The sequence below is a fragment of the Gymnogyps californianus genome, chromosome 17 (assembly GCF_018139145.2).
Source record: "Gymnogyps californianus isolate 813 chromosome 17, ASM1813914v2, whole genome shotgun sequence".
Classification (NCBI taxonomy): Eukaryota; Metazoa; Chordata; class Aves; order Accipitriformes; family Cathartidae; genus Gymnogyps; species Gymnogyps californianus.
This window is the reverse complement of record NC_059487.1, coordinates 828,866-846,584: the sequence shown is the minus strand read 5'-3', so window position 1 is coordinate 846,584 and position 17,719 is coordinate 828,866. Positions and strand designations below refer to the sequence as shown.

The window sequence follows — 17,719 nt, the reverse complement described above, 5'->3', positions numbered from 1 at the left end:
GTCTCCATGAGCCGGCATGGGCTCCCGCACTCACTTGTTGCAGTGCTGTTTGAGGTGCTTCTTGTAGCTGTCGTCATGCAGGACGACCTCGGGGTTGCAGGTGGCGAGCCAGTCCGCATTCTTTATCTCAGGAAGCAGCATCTGGTTCTTCGTCTTCTTCCCTTTCCTGCCTCTGGGCACCGGTGCTGACAAGCCTGTAACAGCAAGTGGCAGCCAGTGAGCACCGTGGGCCAGACTGGGCACTGTCGCGAGGCGTCTCTGGCGCTGCCGTGCCCAGGCAGGGCAGCAGAGCCGGGGAGCTGGAGGAGGCCGTGCAAAGCTCCTGGCTGCAGGTCGGCGAGCCAGGGTGGGGGAAGCGCATGGGGTAAACGCAGAGCATGGGAGGCTCTGTCTCCAAGAAAATCTTGGGGATCACTACAGAAACTGAATTGCTGTGAGTTCTCAGTGCAATGCTGAGCCCAAAGGATAACATGGCCCCTTGATGTATAAAAATATCACATAGAAGCACGGAAGGGACCTTGGTCCTGGGCATGGCTCTTAGAGCCTTACCTAGACATTACAGCCAGCTCTGAAGTTCACCCTATGGGGAGAACACAGTGATCTGGGACAAGAGTTCAAACCAGAGGCTCCCAAATGATTAAAGACCAGAAGACAATCCTGATGATCTATCTGTAAGGGTTGTTTCCTATTCTGTGCATCAGGTGGAGGGCTGCGTGGGAACCAAATCACTGCAGGGGGCATTTACACTTGGCAAAGATACCGAAGAGAAAAGGAACGCAGTCCCATGTGGCTGACAAAGATAAAATGAGATCCAGTGGCTGGAGCTGAAAATTAAACACATTTTCAACCTGAAAGAAGATGCGAGTTCACAGCAGAACGCGGAAACAGCTCCTGGTGGGCTCACTATTGTTTGGAGTCTTCCAAAAGGGATGAGCTGCCTCCCTGGGCAGCCGCTTCTGGTGCAGGGTCCTGCACATGTCCTCTCCTGCCTATGTGTGCGTAGGGGAAAGAAGTGCCTCAGCAGTCCCATCCCATCCGTCTGGTCTTGCGACACCAGGGAAGAAGAGAGAGCGTCGCCGTGTCCTCAACACCTGCATAAAGTTTGCAGGTCCACAACAGGATAACAGCTCCAGCCCAGGTGGCTGCCGGAGGCCTGCAGCATGCACCAGGGCTCCTGTCCCCAGCACCAAATTTGTGTGACGAACTCTGGGCAAACGCTGCTTCCTCAGCAGCTTGGCCTCTTCCAGGATGGAAGGCAGGACGGGGCTGGATCAGAGCAGAGCTCTGAGCTGGGCTGCCCGCGTGCTGTGCTCACCCCTCGTAGTCACACGGATACAGGATTAAGAAGGAACAGCCCTGGGATGCGCTAGCAAGGGCTTGAGGTTGCTGTGGCTTTCTGCCCATCAGGGAGGCCCGGAGCATGTCTCACCTGGTCAGCTCTCTGCAAACATGAATGGCACCTCAGGCTCCTTGGCGAGCCACAGCAGCGCCCGCCACATTGCTGCTCCGCACAGGAGGGTTCTGCTCTCCTCCAGCTCCTGACATTAGGTTAGACGGTTTCGTTGTTCCTCTGGCCAAGACCACACGGAGGATTCACAGGTGGAAAAAGCCATTCTGAAGAGCTGATGGAGAAGCTCCTGGTTGCTTCTCTCTGCTAAATATCCAATTTTAGTGCTGCTCTTGCACTAAAGCATTCCTGACCCTCCACTGAAACCACAGCTTGTTCGTTATTTGGCATTACCTAAATAAAGCCCATTCATATCAGCCAATTTGTTTCTTACTCTTGCTCTGCTCCCCACAGGGCTCTCAAGTCCAGTCCCAGAGCCACTCTCGGCAGGGCTGTGTGGCAAGGGCAGGAGGCAGCGCTGCCAGAGTGCCTCACATTGTAGGAGGTGATTGGAGCAACTTAAGGAATCCACTGAAGGCCACGTGCTCGGACCTCACACTGTAAAGCCAGTTGGACATTTCCAGACAGAAAGAAATGGTGATGTTGGGTTTTAACCAGCAAGTAACACGCAGCACACTCTTGGGGCTCAGCACCAGCACCGCTCCAGAACAGCCTTCCCTGTGCTCCACCACCTCGAAACAGGACCCCAGGTTTCAGCCTGGCTCCCTGATGCCAAAAGCAGGCTGCAGAGTCCCAGCCTCCTCGCTACTCACCTTGCGCCACAGATCACAAGTGCACAACAAGCAGCACACAGCCGTGGGGCTCTGACTGCCCCGAGGGAGCGCCGGGGCCTCCCCAGCCGGTCCTCCCAGCCCAACTCACCTGTCCTGAAAGCCGCAGGATGCAGGCACTGTCCTGCTAGGTCAGCGCAGAGTCCTCTGACACAGAACGGGCAGTGACCACGTGTCCCAGGCCACAACCCTCCAGCTGATCCAAGGAGCCAGCACCGGCTCTGTCTTCATATCATTAAAGACAAAAGCCACTGCGACTGCACGATGCTGTTTGCATGGTGGGCTCTATTTGCTGTGCTGCTCCAGCCCCAGGGGATGCCTACAGAGAGCAGACGCTGCACTGCAGGCAGGGGGCAAATCTGCAGTGCCCCACTGCCCAGGCAGAGTCAGAGACAGCAGGAGAGCAGGGCTGGGGAAGGCTCTGGGTGGCCCCTGTCTGAAGCTGAGGATACACTGGAAACCTCCACCCAACAGAATGCAGATGCAATTTACAAATTGGACATGTGGTGTGATATGTGGACCTCTCACACACACTGGAAAATAAGCGTACGAGCCCTCTGAACAGGGAGGGCACAGCCAGATCTGAGATAAAGGGTCCTGCTAGATGGAGTGAGAGAAGGCAGCATCACCTGGGTAGGATTCTGCATTGCGAAGGTCTTGGGACAAACCAACGCTGCACCTCCACCCATCAGGGCAGGCACTGCAGACCAGTATGTCTGGGACAAGAACCATAATGAGAGGAGACACAAGCTGGCGACCTGGGGTGAGATGGCTGCACAGACTGCACCACCAGCTTCCCCGGCGCAGCCGTGAGTGCCGCGCCTGGCGGTCTCAGCTGTTGGCGTTAGGGCCGGGGCTGCCAACAGGCACAGGCAGGGTCCCTGCACAACGATCCACGCCACGTCCTGCGATCCCCTGAGGAACAGCCAGGCACGTCTACGTCTGAGTGGAATAAGCACCCTCACACCTATCACACCCAATGTATTCATACGGTCACCAGTGCCCCACGAGCTCACTGCCCGGAGTCTCCCCATGCGAGGGAACCCTGACAGCATTCACAGGCCAGAGAAAACTTAGCAGCGCCCACCTGAGAGTAGGATGGCATCTCTGCTCCCACCACAAGGCTCTCTCTGCACCAGCCATGGCACTGGGAGCCAGGAAACAGCCTCCCCCACCCAGCCAGCCCCTGCCGCTGGCTCTGAGGGTCAGTCCCATGGCAGCCACTTTCTCTGTGCAGAGAAAGTCGTGGTGCTCAAGCACAACTGCTTGCTGGCTGTTTCAATCAGCTCTGCTTTGAATTCTGCAGCCTCAGTCCCGTAGGCTGGCACAGCGGTGACGGGTACAGGTGCAATGGCAGAGAGAACACGCAATACCTGAGTGATTCTGCAGAGCCTGGTTCTGGCCGTCCTTCGTCGGCGTGATGAGATCCCAGATAAAACTCTTAATCTTCTCATCCCCCTTGTAGTGTTTGACACAATAGACCAGCAAGGCCCGACAAATCATCTCCATGTCCTTCTCATTCAGGTGCCACTTGAAACGCCCGTGGGTCAGGATATCTTTCCAGCGTCCCCAGCTGGAACAGCAGAAACACAGACAGAGTAAACACTCCTGTGCAACTAGAGACCTCGCCGGCACCTCTCTTCAGGAGCTCGCTCAGGGGCATGGCCCTGCCAGCTCTCCTGGATAGGGGTGTTCTGCCCCCACACTACAGGAGCAGAGAGGGGGAGAGGTTTGCCCAGGACTGAACAGGGCAGAGGCAGGAGCAGACTCTGGAAGCGCCAACTGCCAGCTCATGCTTTGCTCCCCTAACTCTCTTTCCATCCCAAATGTTCGCTTAGAGCCCAGGTCCCACCAGCGAGGTCACTGCTGGAAGGAGGGGACACTGCAAGCAGGATGGACAGAAAGTGGCTGGGGCAGCCCGTGGCCCACGTGCGTGCTGGGGCAGCTGGAGGCTGTGGCCGTGCTCTCTGGGAGGGGGCGAGACTCACCCAAATATGAGCAGGTTCTTCTCCACGCGGAAGCACTCAGCCCGCAGGTACCGCCGCGTCTTCTCGTTGAAGCGCCGCGAGCGCGTGGGTCGCTCATCCGAGTCACTGTCCAGCTCAGAGAACTCCATCAGCTCATCCTCTTCAAAGGAGTTGTAGTGTTTGGTTTGCTTCCGCACCCGAGGCCTGTCGATGACCAGGCTCTCCTACGAGGGACAGAGAGGAGAACGCGCTCAGGTATGGGCAGAAACACCTGCCTTCCATCAGGGCACAGTACGTCCTCTTCTCCACACTGCCACCGTGCTCTGCTCACACCTCTGGTTCCCGACTTGCCAGCCCCGTGGCTAGCCATCCCCTTCCCACTGGGATACCTGCTCCAAATTACCTGCAAGCGGCTCTGCCTGCACACACAAGACAATTCCCGGCCAGCACAAAATTCAGCCTGGACGATGGCAGGCTGAAAATCAGGCCCTCTGGGTTCAAACTGCTGACAACCAGCAGCTGATTCAGCTCTGAATCATACTCCTGGCCCTCCCAGCACTGCCTGCACTGAGTGCTGTGCTGGAGGCGGTGTAATTTCTGTTTCAGGGGAGGACAGGTAGGCTGGAAGAGGAAAGGCAGCTTCCAAGAAGGTGCAGGAGGGAGCAATATGAAATTAAATAGCATGTACCTGCCTCCTTTCCTTCCCCCCACCCTGTCGAATGAATCCACGTCATCTAAATCTGCCAGGATTTCAAGCACATGGGACACACACACACCTCCCCTCTCCCATTCTCCCTGCTAGAGCGGTGAGCTCTGCAGAGCTGTGGGGCCTCCCTCTTGCTGCTGTCTAACACCATCTCTACAGCGTTGCTGCCTTAGCTGGAATTTCGGCAGGCCCTGGGGCCGCACTGAAGCTGGCTGGCCGCCCTGTGCTCAATGGAGGAGCCGGGAGGAGAGGCCCGGGTTGCAGCCGAGCCCACGAGCTCAGCAGGGCCAGCAGAGAGATGGGCCCCCATCTGTCCACTCCTGCCTCCCGACAGGCAGAGTCACCAACCCTCCCAGCTCCAGCTCAGCGCTCAGCTAGAGAGCTCCTTTCGTGGGCAGAACAGGCAGGGACCAGAACAAGGATGCTGCCCCCGGGAGATGCTCCCCAGAGGCGTGCGGGGAACATCCGGCAGCTCTGCTACCAGGCCAGGAGAAGCCAAGCACCGGCTCGCCAGAGCTCCAGCTGCCGTGTTTGTCCATGGCTGCTGCTGGGAAGGAGCCAATTTGCCAGTGAGGGCAAGACGCAAGACTCTGGGAGTATCCATTTACAGTCTGCAACCCCCTCACCCGGATGTGGTGACGGGCCTGCCAGATCCTCTTGGCTTTACTCCTTGTTCCCATCCCTGAAGGCAGGACAGCAGGGCTGCAAATGCTGATGGAGGAAGGAGTGGCACAATCCAAACCTGTCCCCACGTGCTCCATCAGTCCAGGAGAAGCCCAGAGCAGCTCCCTTCATCCCTATTCATGTTCAGCTTTTAGAGAGATTTGTTTCTAAAGCAACGCTTGGATATTGAGCCTGACCCACGGTCTTCGAACAACCCCCCAGGCTTGGGTGAATGTGGCTAGTGTTCAGGTGGATACGGAAAACATCCAACAGGCAGCACGAGGGAGCATTTGACACTGTAAGAGCTGGGGGAAGTACTGGAGGGGTTGCCCAAGCCGGAGCTCCTCTCGCGACACCCCTTGCGCTGTCAGGGCTAAACCCAGGTGGCCTGGATGACCTCGCTTGCACCCTCCTGCTCAGAGAACATGAGAAGTTGAGCAAGAGGGAGCATTTGCAGACACCATGCAGGGCTGTGTCCATCCCCTGAGGCACTGAGCCCCTGGCAGCCCCCTCCCCAGCCTGCTCTAGCCTAGGACAGAGCTCTGAGACCCAAACCAGACCAAGCACCCACATGCAGCGATGCTCTGACAAACCCAGTGCCACAGTCACGATATTCAACCTCCCTGCAACCTGCCTTTGTGAGCGCAAATGAGGCCGGGAAGCAGCACAGCACCTCACAGCCCTCACAGTATCGGCATGTTCACCAGAAAGAGACATTTCTTCTGCAAAGAGGTGCTGCCTTCCAGCCAGCACCCACCGCCTACTCCAGCCCAGCCAGTACACTGCTCCCACTACAGCATCACAGCCCAGTGCTTGTTCAGTGAGGGCCCCCAGTTCCAGGGGTGCCCTCATATCTATGAAGCCAGTGAGAGGCTGCGACCTGAGGGTGCAGTGTGCCTGACACAAGCCTCTTGACCAGCAGTGTCTCAGCACCGTCATGCCACTGCAGCTCCTCAAAATCCTCCCATGCTGCTACTGGAAGCCACACGTTAAACGTTATGAATAAACCACAACAGAGAAGCGTGGTTATTACAGTTATCATGGTTATTACCTTGGCATTAAACAGGACCATGTGACGCATAACCAATTCCAGGGACCTGCCTGCTCTGATGTTACCTGGTGGGGACACCAGCCTCAACTAATTGCAAGTCCACTTTGCTTCTAGGTCACTAAATGGCTGGACTTGCTGCTGGGCTGAAGGCTCCCTGAACAGGCCCACGGGTGCTGTGGCCCTGCAAAGGGCCTGGAGGGCCACCCAGGGAGAGGAGAGGGAGCCCGGGTCAGCAGGCGCAGCTGCACGCAGCACGGCTTCCTCTCCGCCCGCTGCCGGGAGGGCCAGGGCGCCCTGCCGGGCTTCACCACGACAAACACCACCTCCTTAGCCATCAAGACCTGGGGTGGTGGGAACCAGGGGGCTGCGGTTAAATGAACGTGCCTGGCACCGCGAGCTCCAGGGCTCAAAGGGCTGGCGTATACAAACTCATGTCAGCTCGCCAGGCCTCCTCCAGAGCTGCCAGGCCAAATGCTCCCCTCTGCCCAGGGTGCCAGGGCTCACGTGGACTTGGGTTTGGGCTGGGGAATGGTTACGCAGCTTCCCCCAAGCGTGGGAAGAGCCTTGCTCACCCCACCAATCCCCAGCCACACAAAGGGGCACTTGGGCCCCTTTGTGCCCTGCCAGGGCACACAGCAGCTTGGCCCTGGCGTGCCTCGAGCTAACGATGGTCTCTGGGCTTGATGAGACAGCCAGGGAGCTGGGAGATCAGAGCTGGCACCTGGAGGGCAGCATGGGACCGTCCTGATACTGCTCCATGCCGGAGCCCCAGCCCCAGCTGCCCAGGCTGCCAGCACCCAACCTGGCTGGCAGCGGGAGGCACTCACGTCTGCCTGTGCTGTGGGGAACTCCAGCACAGCTCCAGCTCACACACAGGCAGTCACACCAGTCTGCTGGGTTCACAGGCATGCCATTGTCCTGGCTATTTCATCCTCTCCTCCCCTCACATGCTGCCAGCCCCAACTGTCGCCCCTTAACCAGGCTTGGGCGTAGCTGGGAGCACAGATTGAGCACCCTGAAATACCAGGCAGACACAGCCCAACATGCGGCTAAAGTAATTGGGGCTTTAGCCAGCACTCATGGGTCAGTCTTCCCTTGCAGTAATTCCTGATGCCTGAACACATATCCCTTCATGAGCCCAGCGGAAGCACACAGCTCCTGCCCGGAGACCACGCCACGCGGTGACAGATCAGTTGTGGGGCACGGGGGCCACGAGCTGGATCCTACCTTTTCATTCTTGGCGTCTGTATCGAGCTCTGCTATCTTGGCCCACTTTTGCCAGAAGTTGGGGTCATCTAAGGAAATGTCAGTTCTGTTTCCTGATGCTACAAAGCTGGCCTGGGAGTGAAAGAAGAGGAGTGAACAGGGTGCAACCCACCATCCAGATGTGCCTTCCCCCATACAGAGATCCCCAACACATCTGTCTGCAGCACACCGTCTCGCTGCCACGGGGTGTTACACCCCACGTTGACACATGCCAGAGGGCTCTTTGTTTGCTTAAGGGAGCTGAACCCCTCTCTTCTGCAGTCCTGCCTGACCTGTTGGAAACGGAGCCTGGGCTGTGCCACCCACAAGAGGAGGAGGGACAGATGGCCCTTGGTGCCCCCAGAGGACACCAGCCATGAGCGTGGCACAGAGCTGGCTCCTTGGGCTCTCTCCTGTGGGGATGTCAGGGCCCCATGGCACACAGCTTCCCATGGCACAGCAGCGCCCAGCTTCGGGCATCGTGCAGGCCAGCAGCTGGGTCCCGCCACCACCCTGGGGGTCTCCCTGCAGGGCCACGTCTCAGAGCAGCAGAAGAGTGAGGCTGTAGACAGAGACAGGCTGCGCTGCCAGAGGGCTGTGCTGAAGGTACCACAACTCCTTCCCACACCACCGGCAGACCAGGTCTCCACCTGCATTTCTGCTCGGCAAAGCACCACACCGAGGCAGCACCGGTGTCCGGAAGGGCAGGGGAGGTGACAGACTCTGGATCAAATAAGCTCAGCCCATGAGCAGAAGATCAGCCCAGCTCAGGACTGGATCTCACCCAGGCTTTGAACTCATCCATCCTCCCCAAGGAGAGGCGTGATGCTGCCCACAACAGCTCTGGCTATGGCCTGCTGCCACGGCCAGGAGTCCTCAGCCCATCAGAAGAGCAAGCCCTCCACCCTGCAGTGCCCCAACTGGGACACAAGAGCAGCTCTGCATCCGTCCACACTGCCAGCCCGGTGACAGAGCACACCCTGGCACTGCCCGGCACCTGGAGGACAGCCCCTGCTCTGCCTTCTCACCAGCCTGAGGCGGCTTCAAAGGGAAAGTGGAAGCTGGCAAGCTGAACCCTCCCGGGCAGCCTCACATCATCCGCCCAGGCTGGTGGCCCCCTCCTCAATGCTCTGCTGACCACCAGTGACACAGGAGACCAAGCTGCTGCCATGCTCCAGCAAGGTCTCACTCCTGGGCACAGCGAGACAGGCAGGAGAGCTTGGCCTCCATGCGGACATGTCTCAAACACACAGGTAAGAGGTCAGCCCACCACTACTGCCCTGAGTGCTCCCAGCGTGTCCCTCACCACCCTGGGGGGAGTCCCCCTTCCCTCCTGATGGAGCACAGCACACCTTGGCAAAGGTGGAGCCCTTCCCCTCAGACTGGATCGTGATGGTCTGTGTCCTGCGCTGGAGGATCTGATCAATGTCTTCCTCGCAGAACTTTGATCCTTCGTCCTCCTCATCCATGAGAGCGCCGTAGGCACCTTTCCGCAGCAGATCCTCCACCTCCATCTTTGAGAGCTGCTGAACCTGCCCAAAACACGGGGGCATCACCGACCTGGCCAGCTGCCCTGGGCACTGCACAGCAGAAGAAGGCTCTTCCCTCTGCCCCAGGAGGGAGTGCAGAGATGCCCCAAGCCAACCCAGATGTCCCACTGCTACAGCAAAGAGGTCACTTCAAAATGCTGCCTGAGGGACTGTCAGGAATTTCAGTCCATGTCACTCAGACACAGCACCACATGCGTTCCCCAACCCCGTGGCAGTGCAGCGACAGTCTGCCAGGCCAAACAGCAGCAAAGCGAGTGTGTGGGACCGGGCTCTCCCTCCCCAGAAGCCTGCCCAGGTCTCTGCTCTGACCTGGCACTGACTTACAGGGGAAGGAGGAGAGCTTGCCCGCAGCGCCTCCCGCCTAGCCCCCTCTGACAGCCAACCTACCCCGTTGGTGCTGCCCTTGCGGTTGATGTCCTGCAGCACAGCCTTATCCAGGCCCAGCTTCAGACTGGCCTTGTCGAACATCTCCCGCTCGTAGGAGTTCCTGGTGATGAGGCGATAGACTTTCACCGCCTTGCTCTGCCCGATCCGGTGGCAGCGAGCTTGAGCCTGGGAGTGCAGAGGGTACAGCGTCAAGCACAGTGAGCCCAGCAGGATGGGGAGCGTGTGGCTTGTGGCACTCTGCACCAGCGCCCACCGCTCACCCACCTCAGCCACAGTCAGCTCCCACCTAGCAGAGCACCCTCATCTAGTGCCTGTGGCTGACCTGGCAGGGCTCTGCCAGCGAGTGCTGGTTAGCGCCAGGCCTGTGTGGTTGTGGAGTAGGAATTGGAGACCCCTGCACCCCCGGGCAAGGACATGGGGCTCAGGCTGGAGCCTTCGCTCTCTGCAGATGGGGGGCACCCAACACTTCACCCCCTCCAACACCAGGTACGGACGAAATGTTGCCTGGTCTGTGGCCCACCCGTGCTTTTAGAGCCACACCGTGATCTCCCCCATGACACGTCCCCTCTGCCTGCACTCCTGCCGTCTCTCCCAGCACAGCACCCCATGCCCAGCACAGCCGGGTGCTGCTGCCCTTCCCTCCCCAGCTGGCATCAGTGAGGGGAGCCGTGCTGCAGGACCTCCCGGCAGCCTGGCCTGGCCTGGCCCATTACCTGTAGGTCATTCTGGGGGTTCCAGTCCGAATCAAAGATGATGCAGGTGTCGGCAGCGGTCAGGTTGATGCCCAGCCCACCCGCCCGCGTGCACAGGAGAAAGACGAAGCGATCCGAGTCGGGCTTGCAGAAGCGGTCGATGGCAGCTTGGCGCAGGTTCCCGCGCACCCGCCCGTCAATGCGCTCATAGGTGTACCTGCTCCGAGAGGGGAAGAGGCAGGAGCAGGGTCACAGCAGGGCCTGAACTGTCTGCAGCTTACAAACCCCTTCTTGCTCCTTCCCCCGGGCTGTGTGTGGGCACGCAGGCAGCCAGGACTTACTGGCAGGACCTGTGCACAGGTGGAGGCTCAGGCCCCATCAGCCTGTGTGCACCGTGGTTGTTCCCAAAAGTCGTTCCTCTTGTGATGGCAAAATCATCACGACCCCACGCACGGTGCATGGATATGGCGCTCATGGGAACCAGGACCAAGGGAAGGGCCTATTTCCATTTGGTCACTCCTAGGACTAGTCCTGGGCAACGCAGAATGGACAGGTCAGAGCTGCCCAGCTTTGGGGTCTCTGCACCCACCAGCAGTAGCCTGTAACTCAGATCCTTTGGTACGTGGGCACAGAATGGCCAAATCCCCACCCTGGGCTGTTTCCACTCTGTATCTACAGTGCAGGATGCAGGTGACGTGGAGCAGCTGTGGTGAATGCTGAAGCCTGTACTAACCGCCTCTGAATGAGATAGTCTTCCAGGATGTCGAGGCAGCGCACCATCTGGGAGAAGATCAGCACCTTGTGCCCACCGGCGATCAGCTTGGGAAGCAGCTTATCAATGAGCACCAGCTTCCCGGCCGCCTGGATCATCGCCTGCAGCTGGAAGTCTGGCGCCTCCGGGCTGTGTGTTTTACGGAAGTCTTCCAGGATCTTCTCCTCTGCCCCTGCCAGGTGAGAAGGGACGTGAGCTCTTGGCGAGGCTGGCAGTGCAGCTGCCCCCAGCCTCCCGTCCAGGGCAACAGCAAGCCACCATGTGAGGAACAGAACCCGTGCAGCTGATCAGATCTGGGGAGGTTGGCTAGAGACCTCCAGAAGCCCCTCCACTCCTGTGACTCTACTCCTTCTTCAGGGCTTGCACCAGCTCTTGGCAGAACAAGCCAGGCTGGGATGTTGGAGAGGGTCCCGTGCCAGAACACTCCCAAACATAGCGAGCCTCGCAAGACCCTGAGGTGCCCACCAGCAAGCAGCACTTGCAGGGAGCCGGGCTGCCCGTGAGGGCAACAAGGCAGATCACCGCAACCTGTGCTGGGCCTGGATGCGCAACCGCACCAGCAGCAGATGGCATGAGGGCCTGAGCTGGCTCCCAAGCTGGGTGAGCTCTGCAGGTAGTGACCAGTAAATGTTGCAGTGATATCCATCCCCCCCACACCTCCTGTGCACAGCCCTCACCGTTGATAAGATATGGGTGATTGCAGCACTTCCGCAGCTCCATCATGGTGTTGATGAGGTTGGGCATATTGTGCTGGTTGGCACCCTTGGACAGGAAGGAGAAGTTCTTCTCCAGGATGGCCCGGTAGTATTTCTTCTGGATGTTGGTCAGCTCCACCTCAATGATGGTCTCCTGCTTGGGTGCCAGATTCTTCTCGACATCATCCTTCAGCCGTCGCAGCATCATGGGTTTCAGGATGGACTGCAGCTTCTTCACCTGCCAGAGCAAGCGCAGAGATTCACTGCCCTCCCTGCATGGCAAGCACACGGTGACAACAGTGGAGGGGCCTCCAACGCTAGAGCCTCCCCAGGCTGGAAACCCACTACAAACGACCCTGAAGCAGCTACTCTGCTGACAGCCAGGACAACTTCGGGGTCTGGCTTCCTTGGTGCAGCCGTGTGAGTGACCAGCCCAGGGCCATGAACTCCACATGCTTCTGCTGCCAGCAGGCTTGGGTAAATGTGTCTGCTGCAGGAGGAGAGCTGAGAGCTTTGATAGCAGCTGAGGTGATGGCTGGTTGCTCCATGTGCCCGTGCCTGCTCCCTCAGAACGACGATCTTTGTGCAATCTCCACTTAAGCCAGACACTCAACGGCAGTGAGACAGCCCAGGGGACTGAGCTGCTTTCCATGACCCCCGCTCAAGGGGAACTTTGGAGGACAGCTCCCCAGGGGAACCTGACAAGGGCGACTGACACATGGACTTACTGATCTCCTCGCTCCCCCTACACTCCTGTTGGTCTCAGGGACAGACCAGGTGGGACAGCCGGGTGAGCTGCGCTGCCCAGGCACACGAGGTGCAGTAGGGAGCTAGGCAGGGAGCAGACCACTGCCTTGGCACAGGCTGGTCTCCTCTCTCCAAAGCAGCATTGGAGGCTCTGTCACAACTTTGCTTCTCCCGGCATGAGGAGTCCTATTCACTTCCATGAAGCACGTGTCTGAGTGCGCGCCTGGCTTGGTGACCATGTGCCCCAGTGGCCTGTGCTAACAGTCACCACCGTCACTCTTCTAGGTACCTGCTCCTCTGTCTTCAGGTCTCCAAACTCCTCCAGGAAGGCTGTCTCTGAGGGGAACTGCTGTGGCTCCAGGAAATTCAGGAGGCTGAAGAGCTCCTCCACCGAGTTCTGCAGGGGGGTCCCTGTCAGCAGCACCTTATGCTCCTGGATATACACAGAAAACAGGTTGAGGGCTCAGACCCACTGGCTGGGTCCAAGGGGTCCCAAGAGCGCAATGCTCTTTGTCTTCCAGCCTCAGGAGCACTCTGGGTGGCCTGGGGGCACACACACTCCCTGAAAGGCTCCCCTGGCCATGGTGGCAGCCCTGACCCAGCCACTGCCACGCAACACTGTCTTGTGACTCCCAGGATGCTCCCCTGGACGTGTCCCAGTCCGACTCTGTGCAGCAACAACAGCCAAAACCGAGAATCCCACGCTGCCCCCAGGCTTCAGCCCTGCCCTGGCACAAGACCCTTAGGCAGGGCGGTGCTGGCACCAGATGGGGACGGTGACAGAGCCCAAGCCTCCGTGCACCTGGGGGCAGGATGTCCCTCTTCAGGGCTCGGGTAGAACATGAAGGAACACGGCCCAGAGCCATGTGATACTGAGGGGCATCAGGGACCTGCTGCTAGGGCCAGCATGAGCAGGGTGCTCCAAAATCAGCAGCGGCACGTATGACTGTGTCAAGTGTGCACTGGGAACAAGGAGGAGCTTTTATTAGAGGTTCACCATGTAGGTACATGCACAACAAAAGGAGACAGGGGTCTAGACAACCCCCCAAGACTTGGGGGTGTGAGGAGCGGATGACCCCTCAAGGAGAACACATTCCCTTCCATGCGCTGACACCACGGGCTCTGGCTTCAGGCACCACTGGGTGCTGCGCCCCGGGGCGCACCAGCTGCTCTGTCCCAGCAATGCCAGAGACTTGGGTGCTCACTCACTGCTCAGGCTAATCTTCCTGCCCAACCTAACGCAGGGAACATCCCCAAGAGTCACCAGCTATGAAAGAAGGGCAATTGTAAGGTGGGAGGCTCCCACAGCACTTGTATAAAGGAAGGTGATGGTTATGAAAGGGGGCCAGCAGCAACCCCACTTTGCCCCAGGCTGCTCACAACCCAGCAGGGACCTGCACAAGACACAAGGTCACAGGGAAACAGCAGGCTCTTTGGGAACTGGAGACATAAGACTAATAATTTTCGGAGGCCTGGCCCAGCTACAGGCGAGTGTGATGGAAGCTGGGTAGGGCTGGGAGATGCAATAGGCCTCATGGCCCTTGCTCCAGCAAACAGCAGCACTGCCTTTCCCAGGGCTGGAAAGGAGCTGGACATCCAAATTCATTTCTCAGAGCAGCTCATTGATCCCTTTTGCACCACGCACAGTCCTGCACCCTCATCCCTGGCAATGGACTGGTCCCATGTTTGCAGAGCAGTAAGAAACCAGCTTGAATACCGCAGCCCTGCTCACTGCAGGGTACAAGGCACACCACGGCCAGAGGATGCTGCGCACGGCTGGTCAGCAACTGCCTCCGTGTGCTGCAGCAGCCTCAGCTGCGCTGCAAGGCCAGGCAGTGCTCTGCCAGGGAGCGCACACAGATGGGAAGGCATAGGGGCACTTGGCCTGCTGTGGGTGAATACTCCACTTTAGCAAAAAGGAGTTTGTGATGGCTGCAGGGCACCATTGCCCCATCCATCAAAGGGCCCCCCATCACTGGCACTGCTTCAGCGACCTGATGGGTCCTGGATGGTTTTCCCTCTGACAGGGACTTCTCAGCCCTGGCACTGGGCCTGAGCAGCTGGCAGTGGCATCTGACTGCTAGGCATGGCCATCTCTGGCCCACTCTGCTCTCACGTGAACCTGGGCAGGACATGCTCACCAGGGCCATGAGCTTCAGCCCCTCCAGGAGTTTGCAGTTCCTGTTCTTCAGGCGATGTGCCTCATCAATGACCACGCAGCGCCACTGGATCTTCTTCAGCTCCGGGCAGTCGGCAAGGATCATCTCAAAGGTGGTGATAACCACCTGGAACTTGAAGATCCCAGGGAGAGGGTTACCCTAGGGAGACATAAACCATATGCAGTGCTTGACTCCTGCAGGGCGGCAGGACACTGTCAGACATCCTGTCAACATATCAGTGTTAGCATCTGGCTCCTAGCTGGGATTTCCCCAGATTAATCTCTCTCAAGCAGCGGGCAGGTTCCTGCAAGCCTCCTCACTGGGCGCAGGCTGTGTCTCTCCAAACCAGACCCTGCTTCAGGGCAGACAAACAGGCCTGGACAAGAACTGTGGCTGGGGCTCTGCTGCATTTTCCCCCTTCTGCATGAGTTGGGCCGGTTCTTCACTCATATACAGTGCACCCTGAGCCCATGCCAGCAAAGGGGTCTTAAAAGATCACCTTTCCCTCTCCAGACGAACAAGCTCCACATGCAGCTCAGTGCTTCCCAAGTAAAGGAAGCCAGGGCTGGGGGACACATCCTGGGAGTGTTGTGTGCATCAATCACCTGTGTGTCCCTGTACACCATCTCGTACTGCTGGATCATCTGCCGGCTGATCTGGCTGCCGTGGTACACGATGGCATTCATCTCCGTCCAGGTGCGGAACTCCCTCTCCCAGTTGGTGATGGTGGAGAGAGGTGCAATGATGAGGAAAGGGCCATGGATGCCCATCAGGAATATTTCCGAGAGGAAGGTGATTGACTGGATTGTCTTCCCCAGCCCCATCTCGTCAGCCAGGATGCAGTTCTTTCTGCAGAGATGGACAGGGGCACGTGAACATGGCTCTCGGGCAGGAACCACCCTGTCACCAACTCCTCGATGGGATGTCGGGCACATCACCTCCACCCACACCCCTCTGACCCTGCAGCATGGAGGGTGGGGGGACATTGGTACAGTGGCCCAAACCAGTCTGGGTAAGCCAGACCACCCAACTTCTTGCAAGATGATAGACTCAAAGTTAGTGTGAAAGATGCTGTCCTTTGGGTGCCAGTGAAAGATGATTCTGATGGCCTGCTGCAGCTGAGAACATGCATATTCCTGCACTCCTGCCACAGGAATGGGTCACCAGTAGCCTGGCCAATACCAAAAATCAGGTGTATCTTAGACCCATAGCTAAGCCCTGCTATCTCCAAAACTCATCAGCATTTACCAGGGAGAAACATTCCTAAAGACTCAGCTGCAAAGCTTAAAACAAACACAATTTTTCTGGCAACTGCCTGCCAGCTCCAGCACTGGAAGGTCTCAGCGGCTGCTCTGTCAGGCCCCTGTGTGTCAGCTCTGCTCCCCCAGCTCTGCTGCTCCCGTGACTGCACACACTGGGGCCCCACTGCCAGCAGGACTCCTCGTGGGAGCACAGGGCTCCAGTCCCTCCTCACCTGTTATACCAGTTAAAGAGCAGCCAGTTCATTCCCTCCAGCTGATACTCCCGCAGCTGGTTGCTGTTCTTATACTCCCGGGACTTCTCCAGTTTCTGCCAGGACTCAGATGCCGGGCGCTCCTAGGAGGAGAGAGCAGGAGCAAGGTCCATGGAGAGGAAGAGGCAAATGCTCAGTGAGGCCAGACCCCGCTTCTGGGGCTGCGCATCAGGACACTTCAGAACAGTCATTGACAGCTGATTCGCAGCAAGGTCTTGGCCTCCGGATCCCACCCTCGGATCCTGCTAACTAACCCATCCGGAGGGGAGGATATGCGGCTTGCACTGCAGCAGCAGGGACAAGAAGGTCAGCACTGCTGGACCTTGGCAAGACACAGACAGTCCCTGCCTGCCCAGGGCAGCGAGCTGCCAGCCGGGTACGTTACCTCTGGGTACGTTACCATGTGCTTGATTTCTGGAGGGATTTGGAGGGCTTCAAACTCTTTAATCTTCCCTGGGTCGACATCCTCCTCCAGCTCCCAGGTGCTCTCCTCGTAGGGCAGTGAGCACCACTTCACCAGGTAGTGAGTCACCTCCTGCAGCGCGGAGAGACAGTCTCAGAGACAGCACAGGGCTCACGGCCGCTCAGCCCCAGCGTGCGGGCACAGACTGCGACTGAGAGCGAGTCACAGGGACGGTCAGCGGCCCTCCATTTACCCCTGTGCCAAGGGGTCCCTGGGGACAGGGCTCAGGCTGCGCAAGGCTGGGAAGGCCTCAGGGTGCTCAGAGATGACACGTGATGCATGTCGTGGGTCTGGGCCTCTTGCCAAGCCTCCCTCCCTCCCTCCGTGGGGCAAGCGATGCAGCGACTCACCTCCCCAGTGTCAGGGTCCTTCGTGTGAGCCACCTCCAGAATTCGATCTACCTCCACGTAGTCCGGGTTGAACAAATCCTCATCAGGCTGCAACAGCAAAAAGAGAGGTAAGTTCAAGGTGATTCCAGGGTTAAACAGATGGTGGGCACGAGTAAACAGCTGCGGGGCATCTGTCCCCAGGATGCTGCTAGCTGTGCGCAGCACACCAAGTGCCCTGGACGCAGGTACGCGACATCTGTCTCTGGCAGGGAGGACGCAGGAGCCCTGCAGAAGGCAAAGCTCTTGCTTTAGGGCAGCTGCGGCCTCCATGCTGCCCTTGCTGGGAGGCAGGAACGTCCCCTCCAGCCCATCTGGCCCCAAGGTACAAAGCCCTGAGCTGTATGCTCCAGCTTACGTGCAGCATCCAGAGCTGTGACTGCCACAGCACAGAGCCACACATAGCACCCAATGAACTCTGCTCCTCTGCAAGGGATGACACCTTGTTCTCTATCTCTGCCTCTCTCCCCACCTTCAGCTCAGCAGTCACCAGCAGCAACCGCTCATGAGGCAAGGGCTCATCCTCCTGCCAGGAACACCTGGGG

General features: G+C 58.5%; 1 protein-coding gene across 1 annotated transcript in view; it reads right to left on the bottom strand.

Annotated features, from left to right (window-relative positions):
* Positions 1 to 17,719, bottom strand: part of CHD6 (chromodomain helicase DNA binding protein 6) — a 62,659-nt gene that overhangs the window by 21,504 nt on the left and 23,436 nt on the right. The window contains exons 8-22 of the mRNA XM_050907258.1: positions 17,139 to 17,225; positions 16,711 to 16,860; positions 16,287 to 16,408; positions 15,418 to 15,661; positions 14,795 to 14,971; positions 12,943 to 13,086; positions 11,889 to 12,144; positions 11,173 to 11,383; positions 10,461 to 10,656; positions 9,748 to 9,912; positions 9,163 to 9,342; positions 7,793 to 7,903; positions 4,167 to 4,369; positions 3,552 to 3,751; positions 35 to 194 (exon numbers count right to left, since the gene is read on the bottom strand). Of these exons, the coding sequence (XP_050763215.1) occupies positions 35 to 194; positions 3,552 to 3,751; positions 4,167 to 4,369; positions 7,793 to 7,903; positions 9,163 to 9,342; positions 9,748 to 9,912; positions 10,461 to 10,656; positions 11,173 to 11,383; positions 11,889 to 12,144; positions 12,943 to 13,086; positions 14,795 to 14,971; positions 15,418 to 15,661; positions 16,287 to 16,408; positions 16,711 to 16,860; positions 17,139 to 17,225 (2,606 nt within the window). The remainder of the gene's footprint in view (positions 1 to 34; positions 195 to 3,551; positions 3,752 to 4,166; positions 4,370 to 7,792; positions 7,904 to 9,162; positions 9,343 to 9,747; positions 9,913 to 10,460; positions 10,657 to 11,172; positions 11,384 to 11,888; positions 12,145 to 12,942; positions 13,087 to 14,794; positions 14,972 to 15,417; positions 15,662 to 16,286; positions 16,409 to 16,710; positions 16,861 to 17,138; positions 17,226 to 17,719) is intronic.